Consider the following 17,672-nt stretch of genomic DNA (forward strand, 5'->3'; position numbering starts at 1 on the left):
TGGCCGAGGTTATAGAAAATTAATCTACACCTTAAGACCAGTCAGGCATGAGAACTTAATAGATCTGTGGAATAAAATGAATGAATTTAGAAACGTTATTATTCATACAGAGTGTCCTAAAGTTAAAAAAAGAAATTAAAAATCACTATGTTTCTATTATATATAGATTTTTTTAGGTTCACGTTACGAATGCCTTTAATAAAAGAAGACCGTATTGGAATCTTTTTCATGGCTGGATCAGAAAGCTGTGGCAAGTTTGTAGTGAAGTTAGCCTGGGATGTGGTAGCCTAGTGGTTAAGGTGTTGGGATAGCAATCGGAAGGTTGTAGGTTCGATTCCTATGTCCACCAAGCTGGCACAGCTGGGCCCCTGAGCAAGGCCCTTAACGGCTCAGTTGTATAAAAATGTAAGTCGCTCTGGATAAGGGTGTCTGCTAAATAATGTAAGTTACAACACAAATGTATGGAGACCGATAGCATTAATATCAGTGATCCGACAGTGTGTACTGATGTTTTCTAGTGACAGAACTACTTGTTCACAAAAACTAGCGTGCTGAAAATCCTGTCTGTTCTGAGTGAGTCAGAAATGACTGAAGTTGTTTGGCGTGCTTTTATAAATTGTGTAATGAAATCTTACTTCACCATCTGATAAGCAAAACTGCATAATAATCTCTATTGAAATAAATGTGAATGAATCCCAAAGCACCACACTAAGTACTAGGGGTTGTATAAAGGATTCCATTCACTAGTCTGAGCTTTGGGTTGAGCATCTGAGTCTGGGGTCTGTGGTACGTTCCTGACTGATCCAGACTCAGAGTTGGATGCTGTCGATGCCGATGTTGCAGACATCAAATCCTTCATCCTTCATTACGTTTGTGCTCTCAGTTTCAGATTCAACTATTTCAGCTCGTCCCTATAAGAGCATTCTAATAATTGTTACATGTGTAATATGATAATATTCATCACATGTAGTTCACCAATTTATTGACTTTCTTTGTTCACGCCGTGGCCTAAAGAATTGAGTTTGTCGCCTTAAATTAAAATCCCTACATTAAACTCACCAAAATTTAACTGGAGGACTGTTTGGTGAATTCACTTCTGCACAAATAAAACATCCGACGAAACATTTTTACCGCTATACTATTAATACGATAATACATACAACAAACAGAACATTTTTCCCACAAAAAAAAATTAACATTGATTTTTTTGCCGTAATTCACTTTTAGGTACAGAATTTCGATTAATGGGACGTTTTAGATTCAATTCAATTCAATTCAAGTTTATTTGTATAGCGCTTTTTACAATAGACATGGTCTCAAAGCAGCTTTACAGAGCATAAACATTAGATGATCTAGATGTATCAACTATAAATAGATAGCGATCAGTCAGGTTGAGTTTTGTGTTTGTTTTGAAATCAAGCTGGTATGCTGACGAGACACAGCGGGACTCACCTCCCACTGCAGGTCAGGGGGAATGTTCCGGATCTGAATCTTACGACTCCTGAGGAAAAAACAGAGGTATAGTAGTTAGATCAGATTGTATGTTATATTGACTTTTTCAACGGACCATGGAGCAACATCGTTTTATGTCAACATAGCCCTGGATGATTTAATTAGCAGAGGAATGAAGTACGGCTCCTCCTTATTCATTTAAATTCAGCACAGAGCCACGGTTCACACTTTTTCGTGATGTATGTCCGAGGACTAGAGGAAGAGCTGGAACACGGCTCCCATGTACAGAATATAGAATACACTTGTTTGCCTCACACTCGTTTCCTGAAACTTTGATTTCTGTACTTGGATAAAAGAGAAGTAAAACGCGGCAGTGTATTCCCACATGCAAGTTCTTCCTGAGAAGCACTGGCTGATATTTAAGAGGATATTTTCTCAGACTAAATGCACAGCTACGTGCCAACACACTGACCCTAAATGGCCTAAGACTTCATCTGCAGCGTATTACATCATCGGCCGTAACGAGATCACAAGCCTACATCACCTTAATGAGATCAGACATGTGCCAACTACTGCACCTCTATCACCTCAGGTCTACAGAGCAAGAGAAACCTGGCACTGATGCCACCTGATAGAAACAGAACTGTTCACCGCTGGACTCGAGCATGATCAAATGAGTGAAAACTGTGGCTGAGGAAATAGTCAATCTGGAATGAATCACCATAGGTCTAAAGGAAGTGAAGAAGATGTTATTTAGAGAAAAGGTTTTAGAAAAGCTTTATTTCCTCTCACATCGTACTAAACTACGGAGTGTTAACTGCTACCTTTTGCAAAGGACAACGCAAATACAGCTCATAATTACACAGCACCAAGAACTGTGAACTGAGGCTAAAGGGAATTTTTGGGTTAAACTGAAAATATTTTTCAAATGTCTGGCTCATAAAAGTAGAATAAAAAAAGAATAAAAATCTAATAGAAATAGATCAAATAAAAATAAATTCATCTGTACAAGCTAGGGAAAAATGTAAATATTCTTCCCTTAAAAAATCTAATAATAATAATAATAATAATAATAATAATAATAATAATAATAATAATAATAAATATTTAAGTATTTTTATTTAATTTACCTTAATTTTATTTTATTTCTAACTGCTCACTGTTAGCTTTAATGCAAGTGTATTTTGCAAATACCCTTCTACTACCACCTACAGATTCTGTGGTTAATAAACCATCAATTTCATGTGCTGTTTTCTTCTGGCTGAGTTTGAGGTGGATGTGGTTATACTAGAAGTAGTTGACATTATGTAACACCATTAAGGAATCATAATCATAACTATTTTTATTTCAGCCACTCGCTTTAAACCAGCCAAAGAAACTGAATTGACTTCTTCCTGGTTCATTCAGCCTCTTTGTGCTTGAGCAGCCATGATCGATACCGTTTTTTTTTTTTTACCATTATTATCATAGTAATATAAGAATCACCTTGGCAAGTGGCTCTACTTCATACTTTTGAAAAGGAATGGTTTGATTATGACGAGATAATGCTTTTGTGTCTCTGGTTGAATAGACAGACGGCATGAAGGTAGGCTGTTAAATACGTCTGCTAAAAACTAGATTTCTTTGTTCAAATTCATCAGACAAGATGTTCAGCAGGTTCAGTAGGGTGGAGCTCAGGACTCTGTGTGTCACTGCTTCTAAAATAGATGCCGCTTTGTGTACAGGTGAATTGTCATGCCGGAACAGGTTTGGGACTCATTGTTTCAGTTAGATCCATAGAAGAAGACTTACAGCATTAAAAGACATTACAAAACTTTGTGAAGGACCCTCAAATGGTCATGTTCAGGTGTCTGCATACTTTAGGCCATGTACAGTATGGTGTAGAAATATTCCACTTCGTTTTTCATACATGTTTTTCTATGCTGTTTACATTGCGTCAGATCGTATACTGTTTAACGCTCTGGTTTTTTGTTGCGTTCTCTCAAATCTACCATTAGTAAATGCTTAAGGAGCTACAAATGAAACCAAAAAGGCTTTAAAGTAAATTGATTTATTCAATAGCCAATTTATCCTGGTCAGGGTAGCACTGGATTCAAAACCTTTCCGTGTCAATACTTAAAAAAAGGTAATTTACTTTTTATTTAATTTATTGTGCAACACAGGCAAAAAAATCTGACATTACAGCTTTGCTTTGCTCCTGCAGTAACCTCATGGAGCTTGCTGCATGTCTGCTACTAAAAGTAGAGCCAAGGCTTACAAACCTCTCCAATCCTAATCCAATTGAGCCACTGAGTAGCAAATTCGCTTAAATTTCAAATTGCTCTCATCTTGAGGCTTGCACAAGCAGAACTAAATGACAGATGTGGTAGATTATCAAGTGATTACTCTATTAAGGAAATGTGTTATTTAGCTTTACAACATCTGAGGAAGGTTCCGAACAAGGAAAGATGTCTTTAACTGGAAACCAAAGAGATTTAAAGGAGACTTCTGTGACAGGAACAAGTAGCCAGAAATTTCTGTGCCAACTCTTGACCCGGGTATATCCTACGTCTCGTGAATATGTTACGTTTGTTTAAGGTGCCGCTCTGGGATCCCCCACCCCCAGTTCCAGAGACACCTCTAAGCTGAATTAACCCGGTTTCCTGCTTTGTCTCATAAGCCCATAAGCCCATAAGAGACCAGAAAATCTGCAGTGGAACCAAATGAGGCTGAGGGTAAAAGAAAGAGTGACCAAATACATTTCCATGTATTTTTTTGGCATTTATTCCATGTGACTTACGATTGGATACCATCCAAGTACACAGACAAGCAGTTAAGGGTCTTGCTCATGGGACTAACCGTGGCTCTCAGGCAGCCCTGGAATTTGAACTTGCAATTTTCCAACCACTAGCTGCTTAAACACTGAGCCACCCAAATAGTGTCACAAGGGATCTTGGACTGCTGCAGAAAGGCCACACTTTCCCAAATCCTAACTGTAATACAGTAAAAGAGCTGCAAATGACTTAAGACCAGAATGATGCATTTCCATCAGATTTCTACACAGCTTTCAGAAGCTCTATATAATGTAACAAACAAACGAGAAGCTTTATAAGAGCTTTTCAGGTTCACCCCCTGGATAGATATTTGCTTATACCACATTTATTCATTAGTCAGACAGCATTGCGAAGTCAAGCTTTGTTATTCAATATTGCCATTTGGTTGCTTGGAAATGATTACTCAAACTAACAGTGTTAGCTATAATAATGTAACTTAAATGCGTAGCAAGCTAGTGTTAATTAGCTTGAGCTATAAACCTTATGTACTTATCCTGCCATGATCATTACTATGATTTAACTCACATTGTTTTGCGCTCTCAACAAGATGGCAGTATCTTTAGTATCTACCATACTCACCCACATCTGGGACACTTCCTTTACTCTCCACTACAGTATCTAAACTGCTAATGGGCATTCATTCAAAGTCTTCCTTTCACTTCATCTACATACTGAACCATTTAATTAAATAATTAACTACAGCAATGGCTATACTTTAATAGCTATTGCTATTACAAACCTTGTCAAAGTTCCAACTCATCACAAAGGTGTTCACTGGAGTTGAGGTCAGGACTCCAAACCAACCTTGTCAAAACATGTCCTTAAGGACCTTGCTTTGTGCATAGGTGCATTGTCATGCTGTCACAGGGGCCTTTTACTTCAGGGACGGCAAACTATACTACTACAGCATATGAAAGTCTTACATTGTGTGCTTCCAAATGCTATTGTTAAAGAGACAACTTTATAATGCAAGCTGTAGATACTACTTGCAATGCATGGCCCTGAATCTGACTGCTTTACAGTCTTGTATTCATTGCCTCTTAAGCTCTTCTCTTCTATTTTTACTTTTCTCCTGTCTATAATGTTGATCAGCAACTGAGCTATCAATCTTATTATACCCTATGCTGAGCTTCAAATTTATATTAAGACTATAAATACAAACACAAAATGCCCGAGCTCATCTTCATAATGTAATGGACAAATGGCAAGCCAATATATCACCGATTAGAGCAATACAGCATTTTTGTGGAAATTAGACACGTATTGAGGGAGCGTGATAATGAGCAAACATTCGCTGGGTTTTTGACAAAAATGAAAGAGCATACTCAAGTCTCTAAAGAAATACTTATTAAAATAGCTCAGAATACATTTTGTCTGTAAATGCAAAATCCATGGAGGCTGGGAGAATGTTACCAGCGCACAGATACCGGGTTTTTCAATTTGTCTGTAACCAACAAGGCCGCTTATTGCAAAAAAAAAAAAAAAAAAATCTATTACGGACGGTTTGAGAGAGAATAGTGTTATGAAGAACACTGACAAGGTCATAATTTCAACACACCATCTTTGCTTTGCCCTAATGGAATAAGAAATAAGTGCTAAAGTTTCTGTAAGACAGAAAATCAACATACCCCTAAAAAAAAGACCCTGGCTCTGATTTTTCAATTTAAGCTGAAACCTTGTTGAATTGCTAATAAAGTCCTTATTAAGCTCTCATTTGTATATTAACTTTCCAGCCCATTAACACTGAGCAGTCATATAGAGCAGCAGTCTACAATCTCTCCACATTTTCGTTTTAAATATCCTCGCTTTTGTTAGCAACATTATCATTTTTTATGAGCAACTCTTTCCCCAAGGTTACTATTCCACTTGCATTAACCTTCTCTTAAAATTAGAATCAGAGAATTATAAAACATGCTGCATACAAGAGACATAAGAAGAAAAGCATACTGAATAATCGTTCGTTAAACTGAGAGGTCTATTAGCATTAGCCTCTGGTGTTAGACAGCTTATACTGTTGATTCTTGCTATTTGCTATGTCCAGGCCTAAACAGGCGTAAACTAAAGTACACACAGAACAAGCGGTCACAGAAAATGGATAATTGATTGTATATTTAGAGTTAAGAATTAAACAATGATCTAACATCAGCACTACCAGCAGTAGTTTCAGTAATTGCTAATATTATTAGCTTCCTGAGGAAAATTTTGCTAAAATATTATGAAAATCAGACTGTAACTCATCCTCTGTATCAAATTCTCACTAGATATTTGCTTACTTAAAGAAAAGTGCGTATCATAAATGTAAATCCGTATCTTTTATTGTATAAAGAATGTAAACGATAAAGGTGTGAGACTCCATAGTGTACCATAGTGTGGTATGACTCATCCATGCTGCATTACTCTCTCCCATCCATAATATATGTGATTTTTTTTTCTCATCTATAATATATGTGGGGTTTTTTTGCTGTTCAGCACAGTGTGCTCGAGAGTGGGGGGTGTGTGTGTGTGAAAGCCCTGATATTATTGAAAAAAGTGAGAAAACTTCCCTGTGCTGCACATGGAAACTGATTTAATGCTGATCCGAGATCAGAGAACTGTTCGAGCGAATATTCATTGTACGAGAAAGCTCAGACATTACCTCAAATCCAAGAGAGTTACACAAATTGATTTTATATATATACATATATATATATATATATATATATATATATATATATATATATATATATATATATATATATTTGTGTGTGTGTGTGTGAGAGAGAGAGAGATGGCGATTGAACTAAATACTCAGTGGCTTTTGCTTTTTACTCCAAAACAGTAATTACTCTTAATGCACTGTAATGTTCTCAACTGCACAGCAGGATTTACGTCTGCTGTTTTTAAAATGATTTCAGAATAACAGCCAGACTCCTTCAGTTCCTAGCTGCTGAGCTTTTTCTACAACATGGAAAACAGCAAAAAATGATGAGAAAACAATTTTTTTTTTTGATATTCTTGCTTTATAAAAAAAAAAACCCGTAAAGGCACAGAACGAATGTTGTACTTAACATATGTTTTTAATTATCGTCTGCCTGCAGTTTACGAAAGTCAGTCTGTCTAAAGAGGTCTAAAACCTGTGATTTCCTCACACAACACACTGAATGTCATGCTTTGATCAAGTTATTGGATAGCTCGACATGACATACGGAAACGCACAAAGGCGAATCAAATCGGTTTTAGACTCCAGCTGTAAAAATGTCAGCGATGCTCTTGTACATACTCACATCATCAGAACACACCAGAGTGCTTATTACACACCCTGTTAAATGTTTTAATGACCTAATAACAAGACATTAATAACAAGAAATTTTGCTAAAATAACTAAAAGGATAAGGATATAAGGTGCGACGCTATGGGAGGATTGTAACAGAAGATACTGGTACTCGGAGTGATTTGTCAATTCACATTATATATATTTTTTGTTAATAAAACAAGAGTAATGCTTTCTCAAGTAAATCAGCTGATAAATGTATTAATTTCAGGGTGATTTTTTAAAAGCTGATACTTTTTTATGCAGAAATAGAAAATAACAGCTTAACATTTCTACACCCAGATTTGTCCACCACCCAGGATCTAGTGATCCTGTTATGGTCCCTTTTACACAAATGAATGGTATAGAGGGTCTAAAAGTTGCAATGGAAAAAAATACAGTATTTTCCGCACCATAAGGCGCACAGGATTATAAGGCGCAGTCTCAATTACAGGGTCTATTTCTGTACTTAACCCATACATAAGGCGCACCATATTATAAGGCGCATGCTAAAATATACGGTCCACAAAAAAAGGTAACCGAAGCAAAACAGTGAGTTTAGTTGAACTTTATTCTACTATTTAACAACACACACATTATTTTTTAATCAATCTTCTCCCACAAATCCATCAAAGTCGCTTCCTCCACTTCCGAACCATAGATACATTGATGTTGAATTCTTTCAGCTGCTCTGTTCCCATTTACAACCGTGTAACTGATAGCCTGTAGTTTGAATTGTGCCTCGTAAGCATCTGATTTTTATTGGCGGATGGCAAACCAACTTAAGGTGCATTTACCACCACCTACTGGACTGGAGTGTGGAGCACATAATGGTTAAGAAGAAACAAATGTTGCAACATACCGGTAGTATACCTCCCGGAGGCATGGCGAAGGTAAGCGTACATACTGTATGTATTACGTAATGTTCTCTGATTGGTTTATATCTGCCAGCATACGTAGTGTATGTATTACGTCCCTGTGTCAGTGGGAAATGGTCGGACAGTCAATCAAGAAAATTTAAGGCTCTTAGGTGCGCCTTATAGTGCGGAAAATACTGTAAATGAAATAGATAAATACATTTTTAAAAAGTATATAATTTTTAATGTAATGTTTAATGTAATAATGTTTCATTAAATATTTACTACTAATAATAAATAATAATAATAATAATAATAATAATAATAATAATAATAACAATCATGTTAAAAAGTGTAACCAAGTCATACTAAGCCTTTGAAAGTGAACTGAATTTTGAATCTGAATAAAGTTAAAATATTATAATCAATATAATCATATTCAGAGACACGTATTCTGATGGCAATAGCTTTGATCAAGATGTGTCAAGATAAAGGATAAAGAATTAATACACACTGATTCAGTGATCGCTGAAATAACCGCTCTTTACAGCTATGGCAAGCAGACAAGCATCTCAGGTTAATAAACATTGCCTTGTCTTTTTTTTTTTAACTTCAGCTGATATCCAACTCATTTTCCTGTTCTTGGTTTAATGTAAGGAAACTCTTCTGCAAGCTCACCTGCTTAAAGGTTCGATGTGTTGGGGTCCTTTTTTGCTCAGTGTTTTTTGAGTTTCATAAATACCCAAACCAGTTTAAATGTCTGCCATTAACAACCATACCACAAAGTCAGTGAGATCAAATTTTTTCCCCCATTCAGACGCTTGAGATAAACATTAGCGGACATTTCTTACCTGTACCTACATTATCCTACATGCATTGTGCTGCTTTCACACGAATTTCTCACATGATACCAGTATGAATGTGCAGGTGTTCCTAATAAAGTGGACATTGAGCGTATAATCGAAATTAGACGTGACTGTAGAAGTGTTTGCTTGTACACATAATGGCTCTTAATACTCGTACGAGTGGAGGTGCTCGTATTGTATTAACTGCTAATGACTTTGTTCAGGGTGACACTCGAATTTATTAAATCTAACCAAATCCCTCAAGCTCTTGTTTTACCACAGACTCACAACACAAACCAACACAGTGATGCAAGCAAATGATCAGCCTTACAGCCATGATTTCTGTCTGTTTCACACCGACAGACAGATGAAATGACAAGCAGTATGTCAGATTTGACAACAAATATTTTATTGATTTTTTTTTAGCAAACTAACGGTCCCTGTGAATTATCTGTTACTATAGAAACAAACACATTAGAACAAGTAGAAAAAAAAAACACACCTGTACTCTGGATTGCGGTTATGGTTAAAAAAAAACCCACCACCACAACCTTCGAATCTGTCTGATTAAAACATCAACAACGCTGTAGACCCAAGCCATATAGATAACATGTACTTTAAATCCAAGGAACACCAGCTGAACAAACACCAGACTTTGTTTTAAAGACACTTAGTTTAGCACTGCACACCCAAAACCGGATCAAAATACCACACTGTGTTAAGACGAGAAAAAGTCGGATACCTGGTTTGTGCTGCGGTTTGATGCAGACCAGACACGTGTTCGCACAGTTTAATAAATTCATGCTGTAAGCAGAAACAAGCTACAACTCCTGATCATCATCATCATCCTGCAGCAGAGGGGATCACACACTGAACCTGATCTGACTGCACCTTCGCTTCAACTACCGGAACAACCAGTTGAGCATGAGAGAGAGAGAGAGAGAGAGAGAGAGAGAGAGAGAGAGAGAGAGAGAGAGAGAGAGAGTAATTCCAGCAGTATATAGATTTGGAGCTATGGCGGTTCTACACACTGACTTACTACACTAAAAGATCTGTTCTGGACACCGAGCCACGTGGCTCTTCCTTTAATCTGACAGGATTGAGATTATTAGCAGCAGTCAGGACTCTCATCCAGTGCCTTTATTTAAACTATTTATCAGCACTGAACATGGAAATAGACTTTGACTTTCAAAAGTGATGAAGAGAAACCTGTTAGTAAAAAAAAAAAAACAAGTACAAAAAGCAACATCATAGAGCAAAAAGAAACATAAATCAAACTCTAATTTTGTCACGTACACAATCATACACAGTAAGACAACGTTAGAAAGAAAATAATTGAGATTAAAATCAAAAAGGTATTTTAAAGGTATTTAAAGTTAAATAAAATAAGAAACAAAAATGTAATAATTAGAAAATAACTGCAGGAAGGAAATAAATTGGAGTAAGGAAATAAACTGCACAATAATGAGGATGGCCGAACAAATTAAAATTAAATGTTGGACAAAATAAGGGAAAAAAGAGAAGAACGCAAGGCTGATTTGTTATGGGTAAATAAAGGAAGAATATGAACTCAGTCGCAAAGAGTAACGTGACAGAATAATAATGATGACTGTGTTTTAATGTAGCAGAAAGAGTAACATTGATGGGATTTTCCAGTTGGGATTTAAGACTTTTTTATTCATCCAAAATTTATTTTAATTTATTTACAACCATAGAGACTGTAATGAGCCATGAACCATAGAGTCTTTCTTTCTTTCTTTTTTTAATAATTGTTAGATGATGTTTCACATATTCCTGCTATCGATCAGCCTTGTGTTCACATTCATTTATTTTTTTACATTCTGGTTTTATTTTATTTTAGTCACTAAAACAGCAATTTTTTCATAATATAAAATAAAATATCTTGTTTCACCGCACGGAGAAAATATTTACAAATTTATATGTAAAGAAAAAAAAGCCAGAAAATGTTATTTTACAGTTGACTCTCTGGTTGTAAATAAATGAAAATAAATTTTGGGTGAATAAAAAAGTCTTAAATGGCATCAGCTGGAAAATCCCATCAATGTTAGTCCTTCTGCTACATTAAAAAACACAGTCATCATTATTAAACCTCCCTGAATTACTAGTAGCCATCTGAGTAATATTTAATACATTTCTTTCTGAATATCACCCTTTTTAATATTTAATAAATTTCAACTTTCTGAATATCACCCTTTTTTTCTCTCTATTCTGAACAACAACAAAAATCTACATTTTCAGCATCGCACTGCTGCACGTGATTGGCTGACTGCATGAATGTAAACGTGTGTCCAGGTCTTCCTAATAAAGTGAACGGTGAGTGTGTTGTAGTGAATAAACATCTCAATGAGGGAATTATTGATACAATCTTAACAATCTTAGCAATTACATAGATCATGATGCTGTAAGCTGTCATTAATTATTAGGAAAATACTGCCCTGATAAAATACAAAAAAAAACATTACATAATAATAAACTTATATTAGTAAACACATCAGTATTCTGATCATATCAGGAGTTACATCATTTCATATAGTGTTGTGTAAGTTGAATAAATTGTGTCGGTACCATCGAAAATAATCATAATTATAATGATCAGAATCTGAATATTTATAGTGATTTAACACATTATAGTTTATATATAAATATCTATTCTGGTTCATAACTTCAATGAAAACGCACACTGAAGAGTTTTGTATTTTTATTCCTCTATATTATTATTATTATTATTATTATTATTATTATTATTATTATTATTATTATTATTATTATTATAAAACCAGTATTTTGCTCTTGTCTAATTAAGATAAATCTTGTCTTTACTCTGATAATCATTCAACATGATGACGTAAACACAGCAGCAGCACTTTAACAGGGTTTAGCAGTGATATTAAATACAGAATGAAGTTCATGTTAATACAGGATTCATCCTGCATTCTGCTTTTTTTTACCTCTCTTTCAACCGACTGGTAATTTATCACGGCTTACGATACTGCAGTGAGTTTTTAAAATGCTTATCTCTGATTTCTTGTTCCTACAATCCTATTCCTACAATCCAATCCAATTCTGTCAGGTTTTTTTTTTCCATTTGAAATGTGAACGGAAAATCAAACTGAATTTGAATTTCCATCATATTCAAGGAGAATTTTTTATTGTGAATCGAATTTTAATTTCTGATTATAAACATTAATAGAATTCAATAGAATCGAATCGAATCGAATAGTTGAGTTGAATGAATTTGAGACACTGAACATGAATTTTCAACATTCTGAAACTGAATTAAAATGAAATTATACACCATTCATAACAATCCTGATTTTTCAAAATCCTCCTGGCACAAATCTCATTCATGCCTTGGCAGAGGCTCACTATTTGGGATCTATCCAGAATATGAATTTGTAATAGACAGCTGTCCTTATGTGCTCTCTAAAGCATGAGTGAGTACTGTACATGAACATCCTGCTCTGAAATACTGCGCTATGCTAATAATGAGAATTTAACATTGCTAGCATTGAATATTACACTATATCATACACCCAGTTACTGATGCCTGCCTAATGCTAAGGTCTTCCACTCAAAACCACACACACACACACACACACACACACACACACACACACACACACACACACTCGCATTTGCATGTACGCTAATGTAGCTAACAACATTTCTGTAAATATCTCTTTCAAAGCCCATGCACTTCTTTACTGATGGCATACACACACACACACACACACAAAACACACACAAAGACTCACACTCGCCGATATGCTTTAGGAAATAGTGTGACTTCCTGTTGTTTATGAGAGAAAAAAACACTGAACACAACATTATGAGGCGGCCATCTTGAATCACTGAAATCAATTTTTCCCTCAGTGCAATTTATTGTCATTCTGTCATTACAGATGGACAATAATAATAATAATAATAATAATAATAATAATAATAATAATAATAATAATAATAATAATAATAATGCTTTGGATCTAAATTTCTAAATAAAGACTGTTTTATTAACTGCTCGCTGTAATTAATTTATTTATTGTTCTATTCTTTTATATTATTTATAGCCAACATCAACATTTTTAACCTTTATTAACATTTATGATTTTTTCCTTAAATGTATTACTTTTAAATGTTTTTTAAAGTGTTTATTGCATGAATTATTTCCCAAGTTTGTGGATACTGCTAGAATCTGTGAATTTCCCACTGGGACAAATAAAGTAAGTATCTATCTATCTATCTATCTATCTATCTATCTATCTATCTATCTATCTATCTATCTATCTATCTATCTATCTATCTATCTATCTATCTATCTATCTATCTATCTATCTATCTATCTATCTATCTATCTATCTATCTATCTATCTATCTATCTATCTATGCTGATTTCTCCATTTCTCTAACTCTGTTTTTTTTTTTTTTTTTGCTCTTCTATTAATTTCAACAATAAAAGAAAGATGATAAAGGACTGAGTGAATGTCCATAGCTGTTTTCACACAAGCAGTAACTAAGTCACTACGGTGAACTAACAGGTTTCATGGGTTTTCCACAACAGAGCAACAATTCTTCACAAAATATGTGACGTTTAACTCTCGCCTGTCTAACCGCTGTGAATAAGAAATATTCAGGGTGTGCTGGTGTTAGATATTAATCAGCTGTTGGATGACAAGAGTAACTGCTTTGTAGCAGGCTTTTATCACACCGTCTCATTGTTGGTTATTTTCCTGTAACAACACATCCCTCAGGGTGTCAACACACACTCCAACTGCTCCTTCATATTGATACCTTCATATTTACCTGTATTCGGATATTAAATCTTCCAGTATCTCTATTAAAATGCTACTTTTAAAAGACGTGTGTGTGTGTGTGTGTGTGTGTGTGTGTGTGTGTGTGTGTGTGTGTGTGTGTGTGTGTGTGTGTGTGCTATTAGTTGGAATATATCAGACGCTCATTTACCCAGCTGGCCAAAGAGACTTGACATTTTAGAAAGGCGTAAACTGACACACTCTTTTGCACACACACACACACACACACACACACACACACACACACACACACACACACACACACACACATACAATCTTGATTAATCTTGATTCTCAACTGACAACCACAGCATGAGGAGCACCACCCAGGATTAGTGTCCTTAATCCACTGATACCTCACAGCTTCGGATGAAACCTACACGCCTTCATTCTCTGACCATCTTTAACTCCTTTCTTTCTTTCTTTCTTTCTTTCTTTCTTTCTTTCTTTCTTTCTTTCTTTCTTTCTTTCTTTCTTTCTTTCTTTCATTAGACAATCCCAAAGTCAATAACGCCAATAAACATATTAGAAATAAACGCAAAGTATTTCAAAAGCTAATGCGTTCATTTTATGCAAATCCTAGACTTTAATCTGCACACACAAGATAAATAAAACTATTTACAAAGCCTGTAAAGTATTGTAATTATTATAGATTTCAGAACAAATCTGATTTATTAGACTTTATGATAGAAATGCTGAAAAACGATATTTCTTTTTTTCGATATTTTACATGATACATAAAAAAAATACAATTCTACTTTAAGTATATGAACAGACAGCTCCTGGTTTAATGCTCCAAAGCCACAAAATATGACAGATAATAATAATAATAATAATAATAATAATAATAATAATAATAATAATAATAATAATAATAATAATAATAATAAACTCCACAATCGAAACACACCACATACCAGTCACAATGAAATTTACAGGTCCTTAAACACCCACAGGCCACTTTAATAGGAACAGTTGCATTCCCGCTCCATTCAAACTAATAATCCAATCTAAAACATTAATAACGTATTAGCATTCGTTGCAATTTTTTAGATTTTATTTTTATATTTATCTTATTCTATTTTCATTGATTTCATGGTATTCTGTTTCTTTTTTAAATACCCCTTTTGACCGTATTCTATTTAGTATTTTGCATTATTTTTTATGTTTTTCTAAAAAGAATCAGACCATCACAAAAGCATTTCACCGCATTTCGTACCGTGTGATCGAGAAAACATCAGTTTAAACCTTTTGAAAATGGATATATTTTAAGACTATATGCTTGATATTGAGGTTTAAGCTCAGAGATGTTTCCATTGAAGACTGTTCACTGTTGACTTTGAGTTTTGGATTCCACCAGGTGATGACAGATATACGATAAACCAACCAATCAGCTGCGGTGCTTTTAAACACACGGTACAGGTACACGCTGTAGGACTCAGTAGTTTCTCCCACCCGTACACTCCTCTTCACTATTTTCTTTACCGTTTTATACCATTCCTTTATTTGCTCTCCTTTCATTTTCTGTCTTCTCTCTTTTTTCCACAGCTCAGCCCTAGGTATGTGAGTGTAAAAGGCTCTAGCATGTTTGAAAGCTTAAGTAAATTTAAAACTGGCTCACCGTGCAAATCCAGTCCTGAAACCTGTTCATCATCCCAAGAAAAAAGGACACTCCCTCTCTCCCTATCTCTCTCTCTGAGTATCTCATCATGTCTTTCCATTTCTAATTCACACACACACACACACACACACACACACACACACACACACACACACACACACACACACACACACACACACACACTGTCACTGCTTTTCATTTCCCCACCATGTATTCATGTTATGCTGATAGGGTCACCCCTTTTCATACATACCTGCCTATCACAAACGCTCACTTTACACTCTACACCTATACACACACACACACACACACACACACACACACACACACTGTATCATCAGGCATCAGGTATGGGGTTGCCATAGCAACCCAGGAGCCCTCCTTAAGCCAAACGCTTCAGGGTATAAAGCCAGTACAGGACTATGCTGAAGGACCATTGAGCACATGATGCTGAATAGTAACATTTGTATTGCGGTCATCTGGTGAAATGAACCACGCTCAATGAGTCTCATCTCATTTATAGAAACAGAAAAGCATTTAAACCGATTGAATTAAAGTGGCTAGTCAAATAGGCTGGAAACTCTAATAACTAAGCTGTGTATAAAACACAGCGGCATATTCTATTACAAAAAAATAACGCATGCTTTAGCGATGGATTATTTTCCTATAACAGCATGCACCCAAGTGTCCTATTATCCTTTTATACACAGAAACAACTAACCAATTAGGATTTGTTTTTCATGAAAATGTCATGATTTATAACCGTTTGCATTTGTAACATTTAATGCTGTGAAATGGGTAAAATGTCTGTGGGACGAATTACAGGAATCCCCGAAACCACAAAAAAATCTCGATTCTGTAAACTGTCCCAGGAAAAAACGGCTGACTTTTACAAATCATCGACACTGGAGACTTCTTCCGTAAATGTTAAATAAACATCTGTATTTGTGTCACTTTGTTTGATACAAATACAAATCCGTACGATCGATCTGTTACTACAGAAAACGTCACAGACGGTTCATTCAGATCCAGGCACCTTACAGAAAATGAAGCAGCACCTTCCTCCTCGTCATTCATTTTGATCTCCACTACTGTAATGTAATGCAAACAAAAACATTTTAAAAAATGTGGCACTTTTGGAAGCACGAGGTTTACATGTGCTTAAACAATATGCTGCTGAGTGAGAGGGAGCAAAGATGAGAGAACGGCGTGCCTATAGGTGTTTATGCTATAAGTGCTATCGTTCATATCATCGAAGGGAAATGATTCACAGTGAAAATGTGAAGGATTTAAAGCAGAGACAACTGCACGTGGCATTCAGCCTTGACCATCAGCGAGTAAAGGAGATATGCAGGAGAAAGGAGCGCTACAGACGGTGCTTTATATCGGACACAAAGGCAGTGGTGGTGGTGGTGGTGGTGGGGGGGGGGGGTTGGGAGCCCTACAAAGAATATGTTTGTATAAAAAAGGCAAACCAATATTTTGGTATTGCAATTTAAAAAATTAACAAAAAAACATAGCTTTTCTGAAGCACTGTGGGTTTCATCAGTTGTTTTAAAAATGCTAAAACTGCTTATTTTATTTTTTGTAAATACAGCAATTCTGCAAAAATACTAACCAGCAACAAAGCTCCCATTCCAAACAAATCTCAACATTGCTGTCCTGAAGACTGGAAATTAATCAAATCAACTGAATAGAATCGTATGAACTGAATTATGAATCATATGAACTGAATTACAAATCGCATGATCTGAAGTGAATCGTAAGACTTATGAATCTTAATTATGAATTCTATAAACTAAATTGAATCGTATGACCTAAAGTAAATCATATGAACTGAAGTGAATCGTACTGAATCACTATGAACTAAATTATGAATCGTATAAACGGAATAAAATCGTATGAACTGAATTATGAATCATATGACCTGAAGTGAATCATATGAACTGAATTATGAATCGTATGA

General features: G+C 35.3%; 1 protein-coding gene across 1 annotated transcript in view; it reads right to left on the reverse strand.

Moving 5' to 3' along the window:
- igf2bp2b (insulin-like growth factor 2 mRNA binding protein 2b) overlaps nt 1-17,672 on the reverse strand; it is a 47,563-nt gene that overhangs the window by 21,766 nt on the left and 8,125 nt on the right. Inside the window, exon 3 of the mRNA XM_047803283.1 lies at nt 1,453-1,501. Within this exon, the coding sequence (XP_047659239.1) occupies nt 1,453-1,501 (49 nt within the window). The remainder of the gene's footprint in view (nt 1-1,452; nt 1,502-17,672) is intronic.

This window comes from Tachysurus fulvidraco, chromosome 18, assembly GCF_022655615.1.
Source record: "Tachysurus fulvidraco isolate hzauxx_2018 chromosome 18, HZAU_PFXX_2.0, whole genome shotgun sequence".
In the NCBI taxonomy this organism is placed as follows: Eukaryota; Metazoa; Chordata; class Actinopteri; order Siluriformes; family Bagridae; genus Tachysurus; species Tachysurus fulvidraco.